At 28.7% G+C, this 18,688-nt stretch overlaps 1 protein-coding gene across 1 annotated transcript in view; it reads left to right on the forward strand.

The window, feature by feature from the left end:
• Positions 1-4,959, forward strand: part of LOC107453770 (leucine-rich repeat flightless-interacting protein 2) — a gene marked incomplete in the record, with an annotated part of 37,628 nt that extends 32,669 nt beyond the window's left edge. Inside the window, 1 exon segment of the mRNA XM_043040463.2 lies at positions 221-4,959. Coding sequence (XP_042896397.1) covers positions 221-328 — 108 coding nt within the window.
• Positions 4,960-18,688: the final 13,729 nt, after the last annotated feature.

Raw genomic sequence — 18,688 nt, forward strand, 5'->3', positions numbered from 1 at the left:
AAAATCTTTTCCAAATCTGTTCCAACTGAAGCCAAAACTGATATTTTATCATAAAATTGAAGGAAAAAACTCCAATTTTTAGTTTAATTACCTAGTATTTTCATTATTAAGAATTCTATTTGAAAGTCTATTGCAATTAAAATGTAAGATTTGCCTATTTTTTTCATAAATATTTTTATATTGTATAAGCTTTGCTAATAAATGTTTTCATTCTTTCCAGCTTAGGGAAGCTCAATCTCGTATTGAAGAATTGGAAACTTCTAATGCTCATCTGCAAAAACGCATTGATAAACTAAAATCTGCCCGCAATGCCCTGATCAAAAGTTAGCTTCATCGAGCTTGTTATACTTTGTAAATGTTTGTAAAAAATAACCCTTTTACTCGTTGTTGTGGGTAAATATAGTACTTGTACTTCCTGTCATAATATGTTTATCTGAAGAAATTGTCTGATTTCAAGGGTAAAGTTATAGGGTGGTCATTACTGTGAAATAATCTAACTTTATGTATAAATTGCTGTACTTATGCATTCGTTGTTGTAATTGTGTACATGTAACACCTGTTAATATGTAAAGAAAAAATTTTCAAATTCACCTAATTGTCCAAACTAAATTCCTACAAAATCAGTCCTTTTATCAAGAATAATTTTTATTATTGTTTGAAACAAGTTTTTAATTGCTATTTTTTCTTTTCTATTGTTATTCCTAAAAAATAGCAATGCTATAAAAATTTTAAAGAATAAATCTAATACTTTTTTTAGACATTATTGCTTTTGATAATTTTCTCTTAATTTTTATATTGCTATGCTACTTGAATTGTAGGAATGAATATGTATTGTTTGTTATTATTATTACTATTTGAAACATCTGATTTTAAAACTTTTGTGATATCCACTAATTATAATATGATTTTTGTTTGAGCCTAAATCATGTTTCCCGTCATTGATATCAATTGTGTATTATATTTGGATATAATTCATTTTAAAGGATTTTTAAAAAAAAATTATGCTGTGCTCTAAATTGAATCTGATATTGTAAAAAAAATAATCATAACCTCTATTTCCTTGCCTGTATTTGGATAAGTATTATTTGTTTTAGATGTGCATTATTATTGAAGGGCTTAATATAATTTAGTGATAAGCCACATTCGTTACAAATATGTTTTTTATATCAGTTGTTCTTCTATGGTATTGTTTTTAGATAGGTACTTAACAAGTTGCTGTAATTTCTACTTAGATCATAATACAGAAAAAAGAATAAAAAACAATTTGCCATCATGAAATTCTTATTTTTTTCCTTCAAAAATACTGTCCTGAAATGTGTTTGAAAATGTGGCTTATCATTATATTTTCCCGAACCCTTCAATTAATGAGTGATATTAATATTGCGTTAGTTCCTCTGTTCCCATTTGTATCACTTATTCGATACATCCCTTAAACTGTGATGCTTTCTATTTAAGTATAGAAATGTCTTTTTATTTCCATTTGTAAACAAGCCATTTAGATAACTATAGTTTTATACTTCTGATTTTCATAGGACCAAGACATTGAACATGTTGTAGTGTTTTCTTTATGCTCTTATTTTTTTTGCATTTATTATTAATTTTTATTTCTTAAAATACAAACAATTTTTCATTTGTAGAGTAGTATGTTTTCTTCGAACTGTTAACTAAAGGATTTGTGTGCTGTATAAATTTTTAGTAATTCATTACAGTTAGTACTTTTCTCAGGACGTTAAGTTGTTAATCATCTTAGCTGAAATGTTATATCATGTAGTTGAAACTGATCATATACACCAAACCTACTTTATAAACTAAATAATTTAATTTAATTAAATTGTTAATTAATTGATAAATGCTGAATAGTTACCAAACTTATTCCAAAAAAGTCTTTTTTATAATAATAGTGGGCGTCAACATCTGGCAGTTGATATTTCAATATTTTTGCTTAGTTTAATAATCTTTTTAAAGGGAAATTTTTTATTTTCCCTTAACTTGCTATACACTATACAGAGATTAAAAAAAAAAAAAAAACATTAATATCTTGAAATTTGCATTACTTTGCTAACTTCATTTTAGTCTGGTACATAGTCGTGCATACTTTAGTATATAAATTGATTTCAAAAAGGCCAAATTAAAAAATACATACATAAAAATGAGTTTATGAAAATGAAACCTTTGAACATCTTTTATTTTCTGTCATCTTTTATTTATAAAGTTTTGAGTTTAAAAGGAAAAATGTTTGTTTTATTTATTCCTCTTAGAAATACTTTTTCAATTTCTTAGTTTCAAAAATAAGTCCATTCTCTTAGAAAGCAAATTCGTTTTAATACCTGCTGTTTAACGTGCGTCATTTTCTGCTTAATTTGACCAACTCAAAATTGTTAAGTTATTGAGTATATTTATTAATAGTTAAGTTGTGAGTCATTACTTGATTTAAAACTTAATTCGTCTCACAAAATATACAAATTTGAAATGACAGTATACATGTTTCAAGCACTCAAAAATAGACTCCCATTTTCAAGACTCGCCAGACTTTCATATCTGGCAAGTATAAAAAATAGGATTCTATTTTTGAGCTCTTGAAACATGTTAACTGTTATTTCCAATTTTTATATTTTTAAAACAAATGAAGCTTTTAATCAAGTAAATCATACCGTTTCAGTTTCTTAAGATTATTTATTTAATATCATTTACCATTATTATTTTTATGCATTGTTCTGCAATAATTGATGCCTATTTTATTATAAACGTGTTTCTCTATGCAGATGAACTGTTTCTGAATTCACTGTTTGAGTGAGTTCAAATCTTTTATTTAGTGGTTTAGTTTAATCATTGTGTAAGCAAAATTTCAATTGTTTTTTATGTTTGAGATGATTAAACTAAGGTTGGATAAACTTTCACTGAAAAATAAACAATTTTTATTAGTAAAAATACTTGATTAAAAAATAATCAAATAATGAAAATTACTTTGTTGTGGTGATATGATCAGTATTCAAATTTATTTCATCTCACAATATGAAATACTCATTGCTTTTAAAACAAGTCATTTAATTATTCAATCCATCTTATTATACATCAAGTGCCATTTTACTTTATTTCTGTTTTTAGTATGGGTGCTGTGCTTCCATACATTATACTCATTTCTATTTTAGTAAACTATGTATAGTTCTATCTCTGTTGAACAGAGTTTACTCGTTGAGCATTTAGCTGTTGATATCTATTTTCAAATGAAATGCTTCTTTTCCATTTTTTCTTTCTTTCATATTACCTATACACATTCTATAAGTTTAAATAAAATAAACTTTAGTAGAAAATATGCAATTTTCTACTACCCAGTGCCTAGTGGGAATTGTGTACATTCCCTACATTTTATAAAACTTTTGCAATTTTTTATGGTATTTAAAGATGTAAATAGCGTTCGGGGTTATAGGTGGCAAAAATTAAGTTTATACGTTTTTAACATTCTTTGTTTACAACACATTGCTTTTTGGTAAAGGACTGCAGATGAGCCTTCATGTGTTGTTGCAAATAACTTTTACAATGAGTGTTTGCTTTTATATTTCTTGCACTAACTGCTTCACTTAAAATGTTTGTAATGATTTAGACAATGTTTTATACAAGTTATTCTAAATTGTGTTTTAAAACAAATAATTTTTATTTATCAATATTTTGGCAATAAATAATGAACTGTTTTCTAGTTAGATACAAAAAAAGTAGTAGTCTCAGATATAAATGACACATCTAAGCGATTTTTCATTCAAATGTGTACATTTGTTTCACAAATTATTCAAATGACTGCTTTTAAAATTCACACTTTCTTTAAATCTTACGATGCTACAAAATTTTGTCGTAAAGAAATAAATTTAATGACAAATTCTTCTTCCTGTCTGAAAATAAGTTATCTTGCAAATTGTACTTAGTTTTCAATTGTAAGTACTAGTAAAATATTTTTTTTAGTTATTCTTTCAATTGAAATATTTTTAGTTAAAATAATATTGTTACGCAGTTGCACTGTAGGATTAGTTTATCGAATGTCTTAAATAGTTTCGTGGCATAATTTGCATCATAGAAAAATAATAAATACTATTATGTTTAAGATTTCATTAGCACTGATAAATACATTCCTTGAGATAAAAGATTTATGCGGTCAGTTTCAATTTTAAACATTTAAAGAACTAATTTACTTTAACCTGCTTTTTTGAAAACTTAAGTTTCTGTTTTAAAATATAAAAATATACTTTATATGCTTTTGTCGATATAACAAGGAATAAATATGAATGTGTTACTCTCTAAAAAACGATCTAAAGTAAACTGATTTGTTGTAGGTGCCTCTTTGCAAAATTTTTGTGTTATATTTGCTTACATAAAATTAAAAAATAGGTTTTGTTAAAAAAAAAACTTTAAATATTGAAATTTCATTATATTTTCTATCCAAAAAAATAAATATATATCCCCCCAATCTAATCCCCTTTCTAAAAATATATGTGTATATATTAAAAATAATTGCATTTGAAACTTAACTTTATAACTATTGCAGTAAGTATATGAAATTTATTATTTTAATATCTTCACCCATGAAAAATTTTATCATAAACTCCAAGTTATTAAAATTTTCACATGAAATCTAATATCATTCATTTTACATCTTTGTCATATAATTAATTAATTTGAGGTGGTTTAGTTGAAAGTAATAATTAATTGTCAGACGAAGAAAAGAAGTGGCATTGTTAGTAAATTTAAAATATAGACAAGAATAGTTAGTTCATTGTATATTTACTATGTAATGTTATTGGTTAATTTATTATATGTCCGGTTGACAAATCTAGTTTTATGTTGTGTATATAGTTCTTGTACAATTTTTGTAGCTGAGCTGCTTGTATGTACGGTACTACTACCAAGGTTTCTTACTTTGTAATATGTACCTGTATAATTTTATAAAATAAAATTTTTTTCATACATCAATAGCGTTTTTGATAAATCTTTCTAAAATCAATATAATTACAACTCAAAAATAGCTTACATTTAATGTTTTCTAATTTCTGTGTGTTGTATGTCCATGAAATTGTTGACAAACATGATTGGCTGACCCATGTGTGATGGCATTTTTAGTAATCTGAGTCCTTGTGTCGAAGCATATGATAGCGAGTGTTCAAGTAACTCATAGCCATAAAAATAGAAATTTCATCAGTAATATTTAAGTCATTTTTTGACAAATATCTCATATAATCTTTTTTTTAAATTTATGTTTTAAGATTTATGATACTTTTTATTTTAATTATATGAAAAAAAGAAAAATACTGTGGCACCAAAGATTTTGGTTTTTGACAGGGCGATAAAACCCATGATAAAAGCCGTCATACATCAAAACCTTGCCACCCCTGATTTCTTCTCTTCTAGATTTTCAATGAATAAATCAACCTTATCTGCAGTGGAAATGTTTTATCTTTAGGAAAAAAAACTTTGTACAGTGTTATATTGACAATTGAAGTAGTTTACTACAAGTGGCACATCACAGAACTGAAATTCTGTCTTGATTTTTAAACCGATTAAAATTTTTTAAACTTGGACACTATATGCGCAAAACTGCATTAAACTTAGTGCTTAATCTAATCAGAAAATGAATCTAATTTACAAATACAGAAAAGGACACGCATATCTTTAATTTTTATTGCTTTAATTGTTTCTTTAAAAACTAAACATAGTGCTTAATGCAAGCATAATGGACATTTTAAAACATATTTTAAACCTAAATGCAAAAAATATTTTATAGAAGGGGTTATATCGTAATGCATTTTGGTGCACCTGAGCAGAGATGGCATATTTAAGTGATGCGATCGCGAATGGTATAGGTAAAGAAATAATAATTGTCTTAAAACATGCACAATTTATTATTTCTAAATAGTAATTTTATATAAATTAAGTTCTGATTTTGAATAAGTTAATAATGCTTGTTAATTAGTTTTAAAGAGTATTTACATTAATAATAAATTGCTTGTTTGAAATATGAATTATTTATTTCTAATTTTTTATAGAGAAATTTTTTCTTTTGGCTGCACATTGTTTTTGTTTTTTTACCGTTGATAATATTACAAATAGGTTTTTCAAAATTTGGACTCTGTTAATCCCTGGGAGTCCTGGGACATATGTTGTTCTATTCAACGATTACACATGATAATAAAATGATAAACTTTCAAAATCGTACAAATTATGACTCAAAATAGCGAATAAGGATATAAATAATACTTATATTATGACACTCTTTCTTAGCTCTATTTCAATTATTTTCCTTGCGAAATTATGTACAAATCTTCACTAACATGCAATTGTTTTTAATGCCGCCATGACAGTTTTACAGATGCTGCGAACTCTCTAAATAGATGGAGAGACGTTCAAAAGACTGTCATCAACAAATTTAAACCTAAATAAAATAGGACCTATTTAGCCCAACAGTCTACTTGATTTGTTTGATGGGGTCTATAGTTTGTCTAAAGTTAGAACTCCCCTAGACATTCGTCTGGACCCGTGGCGGTGACTATGGTAACGAGGTATAACTATTTCAAGTAGGGGTGTGGGTCACTGTTTAGGACAGGTTTTGTCTCTGGTCTGCTAGAGAAAGGGAATTTTTCTCTTCGGTCTATTGTGTTAGCCCTAGAGTGAAGAGAGGCCACCCTCCCTGAAATGCTTTATCCTCCTTTATTCTTGTTTCCAAAGCAGCAGAGGGCCTCAGACTTTGTGGCGGGGAGAGTTCTTACCCTAGACAAACTATACGTATCCCATCAGGTTCAAAAGAATTAAGGGGCCGTTCAGATATTGCTTAAGCACATTTTTAGTAATTATATTGCCCTTTCTATTTCCTCCTCTCTCTCTGGTTAATAATAATCAAACCACAATATCCTTATATGTTCGTGTAAGTTTTTTTTTCTAGTTTGTAATTTTTGCCCAAATTTCTATTGTTTTTGCAAACGACTAGAATTTTTTTTTTTTATATATAAAAGGAATTTTGTGCCTACCTAGGCATTGCTCTTGCCTTTATTGCATTGACTTATCTTTTTTTCAAGCAAAAAAAGTCATACGTTCTCCCTTTAGTTACTTAGGTGATATGCAAACGATTATATTTGTATAATTTTATTTGAAGAAAAAGCGTCAAGTCACAGCAAAATTTACCACTACGGCTATGTTTAAGGGGAAACTTAAAAAGAGGCAAACTCGCAGTAGTATGTTATTCTCCGCGTACACTTTCAATTATAAACGTTCCGTAAAATGTTGAACAGTCATTCGTTGTTATCATTAGCTCGTTAAATCTGTGTCATTAAGCAAAACCCTTAAATGAAATGCTCTGGTGTCTGACGCATCCTTGAACCACTTGATAAAATGATGCATGCATCCATACACTGACAAATCGGATAAGGTCAGCACATGGTGGAAAGGAATTTATCTCACTTATTCTAAGGTCTCATTAAGATAATAGAAAGAAGAAAAAAAATTTATGATTGATTCTAATGAGGATTACAAATGTTTTTCGCTGTTTTGATTTCTCTATTCCTAAAAATAACTTAAATTAAAATATCTTTAAATATCATAATATTGTCAACAGGCTTTTCTTCCTTTTTTACTGTTTTTTATTTCGCTTATGAAGAAAAGTAGTATCATAATATACTTAGCTCAGACAAAGGCGAATGTAGAGGGGTATATTATAGAAAAGGCTAGCCATGTTTGGCATATAAGTCAAGATATTATATTTTAAAACTGTTTAGTCTAATAAACAATAAAATCATACAAAAGTTAAATTTGAAATTGAACAAAAACATGAATATCTAAACAAATATTTTAAGTAGAGTAGAATGTTATACTGTTCGTGCCCCATTAAGACGAATTCGAAGAGTAGCGAAAACCTTTTCGTATTAACTGAAATTCGTAATAACCCGTAAACAGCAAAATTATTTAAGATGATTAAAAAAAACAAATATTTAGTGAAAAGATATATAAAAATGAAAGTAACATCCATAGAAAAGTATTGCGTGAGTGGTTATAAGTTAATTAGTAGTGTTATACAAAAAGAGGCTTTTCTAACATCTTCCAACAAACACATAAGCTCGTACTAACACAAGTACACACCTGACGATTGACATGTGAGTTAACACAGTATTATGCACAATAACATTCTTGTAAAAATATAAGAGCATACAAGCAACCAAATAAAACGTTCAAAAAAGAATCAGAATGAAAATCAAAAGTATATAACTATGATTATCTAAATGGCTTGATTACCATTTGAAATAAAAAGACGTTTCTATACTTATATAGAAAACATCACAGTTTAAGGGCTATATCGAATAAGTGAAACAAATGGAACCAGAGGAACTAATGTAATATTAATATCACTCATCAGTTGAAGGGTTTTAGGTAATTAAAACACATTTCGGGACAGCATTTTTGAAGGAAAAAAATAAGATTCCCATGGTGGCAAATAGTTTTTTTTTCTGTATTATGATCTAAGTAGAAAATCCAGCAACTTGTTAAGTACCTATCGGAAAAAAATACCACAAAACAACTCATATAAAAATCATCTTTGTAAAGAATGTGGCTTATCACTAAATTATACTAAGTCTTTCAATAACAATGCACATTTGAAACGAATAATACTTATCCAAATACAGGTAAGGAAATACAGAGGTTATGATGATTTTTTTAAATATTTTTCTTTAATTATTTTGCATTATTGTAGAATAGTACTTTTTATTAAATGTTTTTTTCCCCCGGTTTAAACATATTTCTTGTGAAATTTCAGAGCTTTGTACTACTGTGGGTACCTTTTCGTGAGTGATATTGTTCAGAAAAATTACATTGAAAACCCCCAAAAAATTAAATGCTGAATAGAGCTAACAGAAATTACGTACATCATGCAAACGAGGCATTTGTCGAGGATCAAGCTCTTTTATAACCCCAAAAGGCTTTACCGTCGTTGTATACCGTACAATGTACGTCTATACAGTAATATCAAATTTTTTTAAAAAAAAATTGTTTTTGGTATTGCAAATTTGAAAACATTATTTTACATTTTATTTCTATAAATAAATGCTTCAACCTAGGACATAGGCAGAATTTCCAAATGCAATTGTCTCTACTTTTCTCTATTCATAAAAATAAAAATTAAAAAAATAGCATTTAAACATTTTCACATAATTATTGAAGCGGGTTTTTAAGTTCAAACTTGTTTACTTGCGCTGATACAGTACGGATCAAACAAATTGATCTATACTTCTCTATACATAGTTCTTCACTCAAATCAAGTTTTCAAAATAAAATATATTTTCATTAAAAAAAAATGTTGGTTTATATGGAGCAAATTTTGTTAAATTTGTAATGCTCAATTGTTTAGTTTCCTTATAGCATATTTTATTATATACTAAGTCAAGAATCAATTGTCATTGTCATATTGTTAAGAATCACCAAAAATGCCCAAAAAAGTCTTTATACTTTATCATTCAACGATTATGATAAAAAGTTTAAAATAAAATATATAATTATATTTAAAAATTGGTTAAAATATTTAATTCTTAAAAATAAATCTGCAAAAGAGAGAGAAAAAAAACATGGGATTGATTTCAAGAAATTGGGAAAAATATAAGCGATTTATACCGCAAAATATTTTACTCAAGTCCTCGTAAAGTCTATTTACGGATCTGATAATGAGAGGAGAGCTTTTGCATAAGAACTCAAAATTTCTCTCAGAGTTTTACCTGTCAAATTATAATTAATCAAATAATAAGTTTATGTCAAATAACAAATTTGTATAAGAAAATAATTTGTCTGAGTTTTATCCAATCATTTTTACTGCTTTAAAAGTTATTTTAAGTCACTCAAAAACATCCGTTGTATCACTGAGAGGAGAGGTTGTTGCATCAACTACAGATTAAAAAAAAACAAAGAAATATCTAAGGTCTGCTAATTTAAGAAAATACCACTGACAATTTTATCAATTTAATTGTTAAAAGGTAAATTTTTAGAAATTCTTTTAAAGAATTTAGCGTAAGTTATTCAAGAAAGGGTGGCATTTTAGTAGTTAGAAGTAACCTCACATTTAATTAAAATTTAACGAAAAATTGTTCTTTTATTGTAATTTTTTATTTTTATTTATTTTTTGTATTTTTAAACAACGAAATCGGTCGAAATTTGATAACCCAGTTTAAAATTTGAATAACTTAGAAACTAATTGACCGATTGCGCTCAAATTAATGTATTTTGCATTTACATCGAAAATTAAATTTACGATTCGAAATTTTTTCGACTATTATTAAAAATAATAAATAGATATTGAAAACCTTTTTTTTTGTATGTAATTATCTTTGGATAAATTCATTTTACAATTGTGTGAAAAAAAATTTCGATTCTTAAGAAGAAGAAAAAAAAAAAAAAAAAANAAGAAAAAAAAAAAAAAAGATTTCAGAAAAAAAAAGATATTATAAAGTTTTTAGATCAAAAGTTATTCAGTTCTCGAGATATTATACAGTTGTTGTTGTTCATTTACGTCGCACTAGAACTGCATAATGGGCTATTGGCGACGGTCTGGTAAACATCGCGGAGGATGATCCGAAGACATGTCATCACAATTNGCACACTGACCGCAGTCAATGATGCTTGACTTCGGTGATCTGCTGGGAACCGAGTCAACAATCAGTTCACTGAGGGACGAATGTTTATACAGAGATATTACACTTTTGTATTTTCCAATTCCGTAATCTAAAATACTGTTTGCAATAATAAATCAGCATGTTTAAGTGTGGTTTTAGAACCATAAAGATTGAGTCTTAGTATGTGAAAATTCGATCATTGGGGAATCAAAAGTTGTTCATTTTTTTATCTTGCGCACTGCACATTACATAAAATAAAAACAAGTTGCGTTGTAATTAGTTATTCTGTTAGTTATCTAATTGAAATAAGAGCATTGCTTTGTTAAAATTAGTCTAGTATTTTTTGTTCTATAAATGAATATGAGGGCAAGTACTTATGTTTTTAGAATCTGGCAGCAAAAACCCAGCTACTTTCAGCGCAGACGATTTTTATCAAAATTCAAACATTTTCGTTATCGTCTGCGTTTATAGAACATCAAAAGATGTGAAATTCTATTTATTGAGATTTTTTGAAGAACATAAGTGTTAAGTGAGTTAGGTTGAAGGGATTTCAGTTCCATGATTTTGTATGACTTTCGACAAAGGTACTCGAATACTTTGAGAAGCAATAAAACACATACTTTTGGTAAGAAATTATTTCTTGTATTACTCTCTAAAAATTTAAGTACTGCTCCTCGAATAGTTCATTTTGAGTGATCTTGTTATGATGACTTGAAATCCGCAGTAAATTATGTTTTCATTCAGACAAAAATGATTGCTATTTGCTGAAAGTAATATGAAGTAAAAAAAGTCAAGCATTTTCGGTAATCGCCCAATGTGGACCAGGAGGTGGGCATGGAGGTTAAGCTCCTTGATTTCTTGACCAACGAAACATGATGATGGCAATGTGGTCAGCATTGCGCATAAGCCACCTTAGCTTTCCAGACTAGCTAGTATCTAATGATCAGAAGCTGTATGAGCTTCTAACCGCCACCGCAAGTCGAATCCCAGTTTTTCACACTGACAAATATGTACCTTAACCCATTTATGCCTACTCACAAAAGTTGCATTAAATATGACAAAGGTGGTAATACAGATTTGTTTATACAAAATGGATATTTCCTTTTGTTATTTTCCACTTTTTTCAAAAAGTGCTCTGATATCGTATCTAAATATTAATGTTATTAGAAGAAATTATTTTAAGAAGAAGGAATTATTTTATTTTTTTTAAATAAGTCGTATTTATAAAACATTTATCAAAGCTCATTAGTAAATGTAATAGCCAAGGCTACGGTGTTGACGATAAATGTTGTTTTAGTATTTATTTCCCTTTGTTTGACAATATTCATGGTGTCAGTTGCATAAGTCAAATTATTACTACCACTCTTCATAACAGATAATATTTTAAAAAAAAAGAGAATATTATGCGAGATAAATGATACAATGATTGAATCGAATCTGAACTAATTAATACAACACTGCGCAGAGTCTCATCTGTGAGAAATATTATCCACACATAGTTTTTTGGTCATTTTTTAGAAATCATTTTTAAGGAATTTGTATGGTATTTTACATTTTAAGAAAAGTTTTTTGAGAATTAATTTCTTCTTGGAAAAAATCAGTTTAAATTTTGCATAGAATTTTGTCATTTTAAATATCCTATAATTGCAACAACTTATATATTTGATAATATTTTTAAAAAAAATCAGTTGCGGGCGAATGAATTAAACAGAGGTAAGAATTTGTATTTGGACATGAGCGTTATCTTTCAATTTTAAGAATATCAGAAAACTTCTTGAAGGTTGTAACTAAAAATCTATAATTTTTCTTTTATTATCAGGTATTTATTTATATTCTATTTAATTCAGAAATTACATATTTATTTTAAATATTACCTTATTTTTTACTAATACAAATTAAGATTTATAATTTTTTTAAAAACATGTTTTCGAATGTGCTCGCTAATGAAAAACGTGTTTTAGAAAAGTTTTAAGGGCATTATTTTCCATTTTGAATAAATTTTTAATAGTTTTTAGAGGCTTTTTGTTGCTGCATTCTTAAATAGCATTTTTTACGAATTTTTAGGTCATCAACATCGTATTCCTGGTTACAACATTTTTTTTAATGCGCTTATTGCCTTATTCAGCTCTGAAACCCTAAGCAGCTTAAGGACAGGTAGTTGTTGTTGTTAATTTACATCGCACTAGAGCTGCACAATGGGCTATTGGCGACGGTCTGGGAAACATCCCGGAGGATGATCCGAAGACATGCCATCACAATTTTGATCCTCTGCGGAGGGGATGGCACGCACGCTTCGGTAGCCCGACGACCTGCGCGCAAAGTCGAACACTTTACGGTAGCACAGTTTAACGAGGACCAATTCCGCACACCCTCGGTCCCTACACCTGATCCAAGTGGTCACCCACCCGCACACTGACCGCAACCAGTGATGCTTGACTACGGTGATCTGCTGGGAACCGTGTCTTAACGATCAGTCCACTGCGGGACGAATGTTTATACAGGGAAATTACACTTTTGTATTTTCGAATTCCGTAATCTAAAATATTGTTTGCAACAATAAATCAGCATGTTTAAGTGTGGTCTTAGAACCATAAAGATTGAGTTTTAGTAAGTGAAAATTCGATCATTGGGGGATCGACAGGTAATCCATCATTGTTACTTTGCAATATAGCAATAGAAAACGGTGAAAATTTAATAACACATGGTTAGAAAAAGGGTGAAGATTATTATCTTTCAAATGAATCCATTATACATAAATATAATCTCTCTCCATACGTTTCTAAGTTATCTTCAATTCTTATAAATTTCTAAGAGCCTTAATTACTCTATGCAGAATGGAAATTTACATAGTGACATATATTCTCTAATGGGGAGGGAAAATCAGCATGACATTTTGTGGAATATTGTGCGACTACTGGAGATTTTACATGTACATTTCGTTTTCTAGAATCATATTCAAACTGCTCTCAGTTGTCACGATAATATATAACGGTGACATTAGCGGAGACATAACGGTGACATTTTTTCCCCTCCAGTTTTATTAACCCCTTTGCAAAATTAGAACAAGATCAATGAAATATTCCGGGAAGTTTTATTTAATAAAAAACGGCTGTCTCGCGGATGGACCATTTTTCCGTTTAAATTCACTGAAAAAGAGTTCAGTGTATTGCTAACTAGATTTCCAGTGTTTCCCCTCACATCATACTATGTTTTAATAAATAAAATAATAAGAAATGTCAGCCTATTTTTAGCATCTCATTCATTTTTTGAACCAAAGTCATCTAAATTAGATAAAAAGAAAGATCTTTTGTTAGTCGGAAAAATTTTCTTACATTAAAAATTGTGTTTATCTTTAGTAATCAGACATTATTCGGTTTAAAGCAAACACAGTTTAGATTTGTACGTTATTTGCATTTTCAAAGAGGTTTAGGTTAGTCCATAACAATTACACTCAGAACATAGAATTATTTAAAGAAAAAAAAATCTACATTAATTTCACTTTATTTACATGAATTGCTCACGTGGAAACTGGCGTTTGCCTTTCTATAACGGAAAGTTTATATCGGCAAGTTATGGAATTCATTTCCGTTAAAAGAAGAAATTTTACTTTTGAACTTTAAATGTAAACAGCGATTTTTATTCTTCAAAAAAATACAATTTGAAGGTATAAACGATTTTATTGATTGAAATTTACGAAAAATGAAAAGGGAACAGATGTATATAATGCTTCACTATGATGCATAGCATAAGTTTAAACCATATAGCAGCTTTTCTCAAAAAGTATTCCGCGGAACCCTATACTTCCGTGAACGAGTTTCTAAAATTCCGTGAGTTAGCACTCCTTATCAACGTTTATAGCAGTTTCTTGTTCTCCTTTCAGCAATACTATTTCATAAGCGTTTTTGAACAGCCTACCCAACCTTTGGGTTTACGACTACCAATGTTCAACTCTGTAGCCTTGTAATTTTAAACCCAATCCAGAAGACAAAAGATCTCCTGGATCAAGTATTGGGTAAAATTTGCCTTCGTGGAGCACTTTTTGATGGAACTATCCCGCATTTGCGTTACACGAAGAGGAATTTCCACGAAAATCTCCCACGGTTAGCCTGACCGCAAGGGGACTCTAACCCTTCTTCCACTGAGGATATTTTACGCGAGCACTGTAGTCGGTGCGAACCGGGTGCGGAATTCGTATCGGCCAGTAATCGCTGGGATTCGAACCGGGTTCACCTCATTGGAAGGTGAAGGCTCCATCCCTTCAGCCACCACGGCTCGTAACAATACCATTGTCCATTTTATTTTAGTGTTAATTCCAACTTATTATTTATTTAATATTATTTTAAGCTTAGGCCTACGAATTCCACTGTTCGAAGCTAGTAGAACCTAATTTTAAGGCAATTAGGAGAAAACAATGAAAAAATCTCATTCAAAATAAATATTTAGTTTAAGTGTTCACAATTAATGACATATTTAATTTAGAAAGTAGGGGTCATCAATCATTTAGGGTTCCTTAGTCGAAAACAATTAAGAACCGCTGCCTCATTGGGTACACTTCAAATTTGTATGGAAATATGCGTTTTTAGAATACCATAAAGCAAAGATTCCGAATTTTTTTTAGCTGTTGAACCTCAATTGAAACCCGACTTTATAATGTTCATTTGCAATTATGAGCATAACCAAAAGTAAATAAATAATAAAACTAATTATTTTTAAACTATTTAATGTGAAGAATGAAATTTTTTCATCGTTTCATAGACAATATATTTAAAATTAGATTTTATACAAGACCGTTGAATTTAAAGGTCTGGAGCGGCATCTAGTCTCGTGTTGAATTAAATTTTGGTAATGTATAAACTGGAAAATGATGGGTAAATTATAATATTCATTGAAAAGAGCTATCCGAAGTTTGGGAACTCTTAATGTTAAATCTTGCTTCCTTAGCTCGAAATTTTTTTCAGCGAAGTGAAAAATTTATACGCACAATTAATCCCAAGATAATTCTTAAAAAAATAATATTTAATTAATACTAATATTAATATAAAAATTTTAAATAATTATTTTTAATAATAGTCTAAAAAATTTTATATTGTAAGGTATATAAATTTTCTACATCATTTTAATGAATGTTATTTTATAAGGAAAAATACAAAATTTGATACGAAATCAGTTGGAAAATCGTATTTTAAACAAACAACTTCGTTAAAATTTGATTTCCCAGGAACTATTCGACCGATTTCCTTCAAATTTCGCATTTTGCCTTTCAAAATTACGTCCTTTAAAATTATGCATAAATTTATATACTTTACAATTCAAACTTTTTCGACTATTATTAAAAATAAATATTTATTATAAATTATATTTACTATTTTTTTTGCATGGAATTATCTTTGTTTTAACGAATTTTATAATTGCGCGTACAAGTTTTTCAATTCGCTTAAAAATTTCTGGACATGTAGCGAATCACGCAAAAAATAACACCAAGGGATTTTAAAATAAGACCACTCTCCTAATGAAACTATTGCAGGGGTCTGTCCAGAAATTGTGAAAAAATCACTCACATTCTTTCAACCAGGGTCCGGTTATTGCAAAAAACTTGTTCAAGGAGTTTTTAAAATGTAAATAGAAACAAAATTATGCTCGGCACTGTAAAATTATACTAAAAAAAATTAAATTTTCAAAAATAAACAGCAATAGCTGCTTCGAAATTAGAAATGCAACATACAAATATTTGGTATTTAGTCTATACTGCTGAACGCAGAATATTCCTTTCGGACGAATAATAGAAGAATCGTCTGGCGAAGACAAAACTTAATTCGTCTACATCCATCTTTCTTGTTTTCTGTCCTGGGATTCGATTAACAAAACAATAATGAAGATAAACACATTTGTGAAGGGTTCGATTAAAAGAAAAATCATTTTGTGAAGGGTCCGTTTTTAAGTTAAAATATTTTGTGAAGGGTCCGTTAGAAGAAATTTGGGTCCGTTAACGGACCCAAATTTCTTCTATACAGACCCCTGTATTGGGACCATATTTCCCAACCTGCCGCTCTACCTGAGAGACCTTATTTTGAGAATCAGAAATCCAAATCCGTCGAAAAAAATAAGTCATTTTTATACAGAGAAATTAAGCTTTTGTGTCTGATTTCGCCATTAAAAATATCGTCTGCACTAATTGATTAGTATATTTGAGGCGATCAAGATCATCAAGATTGAGTCCTAGTTAATGAGTGAAGGTCCGATAATTAGATCAAAAGTTAACCAGCTTAATTCGTTTTTTTTTCCGCACTACACTTTATCATTTCCTTTTATTTGATTTACTTACAATAAATCTCCAGTTGTAGTCACCATTTGTTGGCAGAATTTTTTTAAAAATTTTATTTCAGAATGTTCTATTGCTTCTTCAAATTTTTATCCTGAAACAGCTTGTATTGTATGTAATGCATAAAAATTCAAATTCTTTTTAAGGAATTACAATTGGAATATGTTAGTCATTAATTAACTTTAAGGAACTATAAACCCAGAAAGATACTTATCTTTAACGTGAATTCGTAAAGAAATTCCTCCACGCTCTAACGCTAACACATGGGAATCTTTGAAGCATGAACACACGTTAAACATTAATGTTCGGAGAAAGAAGTGTAGCATTACACATTTCACTGAATTTGAAAGATATAAACACGACTTTTTTTCAATGATAACTATGTACATTTATCGTAGAATCCCGGACGCATGAATAAAAAAAAATTTCCACGCGTGTGCCATGCAATTCCAGAGATACTTATGAGGATAAACATTAAGTGGAGACGAAATAGTTCCTTAAGCATTGTGTTTTGATTACGTATTGTAGTCATTCTAATCTAGTGGACAATCGTTGTTTCTTTTTCTGTTCTATTTTATAATTACTTATCTTGTTTTAAAAATATTTATTTCATATCTATTTTTTATATTTTAATAATTATCTTTTTTTACTTTTTAATTAATAATCAAAATTTAAACGTGTTTAGATTACACAGTATATAAATGAATTTAGATAGATCAGATATTAAGTAATCGAAATTATTTTTGCATCCACCTGATACAATAAGACAAACATATCAATAACTTTCAAAAAAAATCATTTTAGATAATTTTTTACAAATTATTTTATAGCAAAATTTTGCTAAGATGTGTAAAATTCAAAAGCTAACTTCAGAGTAATTCTTACAGAGAATATGAATGCAGCATTATTTAATAATACTTTAACATTTAGATCAAACAAGCTTAACCTCGTATATTTTTCATTGATGACGCAGTTTTTTTTTGGACAATCATAATAAATCCATAACAGTTATTGTCATTTTATTACTTCTAAAAGTTATTTCCTTCCTTGCGAACGAACATTCCCAGACTATTTTTTTTATGGACCATGCTTTTTCATCTTCATGACTATCACTGCTGTTGATACAGCTTTATTTCGACCATGTTCTTGAATTTCATACTTTCCTCATTAATTTTAGTATTAGCGGATGCGAATTTAATATTTCAGATAGTAAGTGTAAGTAAACAGGAAAATCCGCTATAAGAAGGAACGAATGATAATTAATTTGTAATTGGTTCGAAACCTAAAGTCGCAGGAAAAGTAACACCTAGAGAAACTTAACATGTAATTAAAAAAAAAAACTCAAATAATTTTTGTTTAAGTAAGGAATGCTGTATTCAAATATGTTATTTATTTTTGTATGGCTTCAGAGTTATTCAATTAAAATAAAAAGAAGAAAAATGTCACGTTTTGAAGGAGATATTCCCAGCTGATCAAATAAGCGTGAAATTTAAAGGTCAAATATGTTTTTTTTTAAAAATAACATCAGTTAAACTAAAAATCAATTATGAAGAAGTGTTTAGTAGTGACCGTTCGTAATTAAGTTCATAATCCTTATCAAAAGTGAAATTAAAAAAAAAATTAGAGATTGCATATTAATAAGTAAGAAAAAAAAAATTCAACCGAAATTAAAATCCAACTAATAACTACTAAAAAGTCGGGATATTAAATATAACAATCTGTTTGATTGCTCTGTGCAACT

This window comes from Parasteatoda tepidariorum, chromosome 1, assembly GCF_043381705.1.
Source record: "Parasteatoda tepidariorum isolate YZ-2023 chromosome 1, CAS_Ptep_4.0, whole genome shotgun sequence".
Classification (NCBI taxonomy): domain Eukaryota; kingdom Metazoa; phylum Arthropoda; class Arachnida; order Araneae; family Theridiidae; genus Parasteatoda; species Parasteatoda tepidariorum.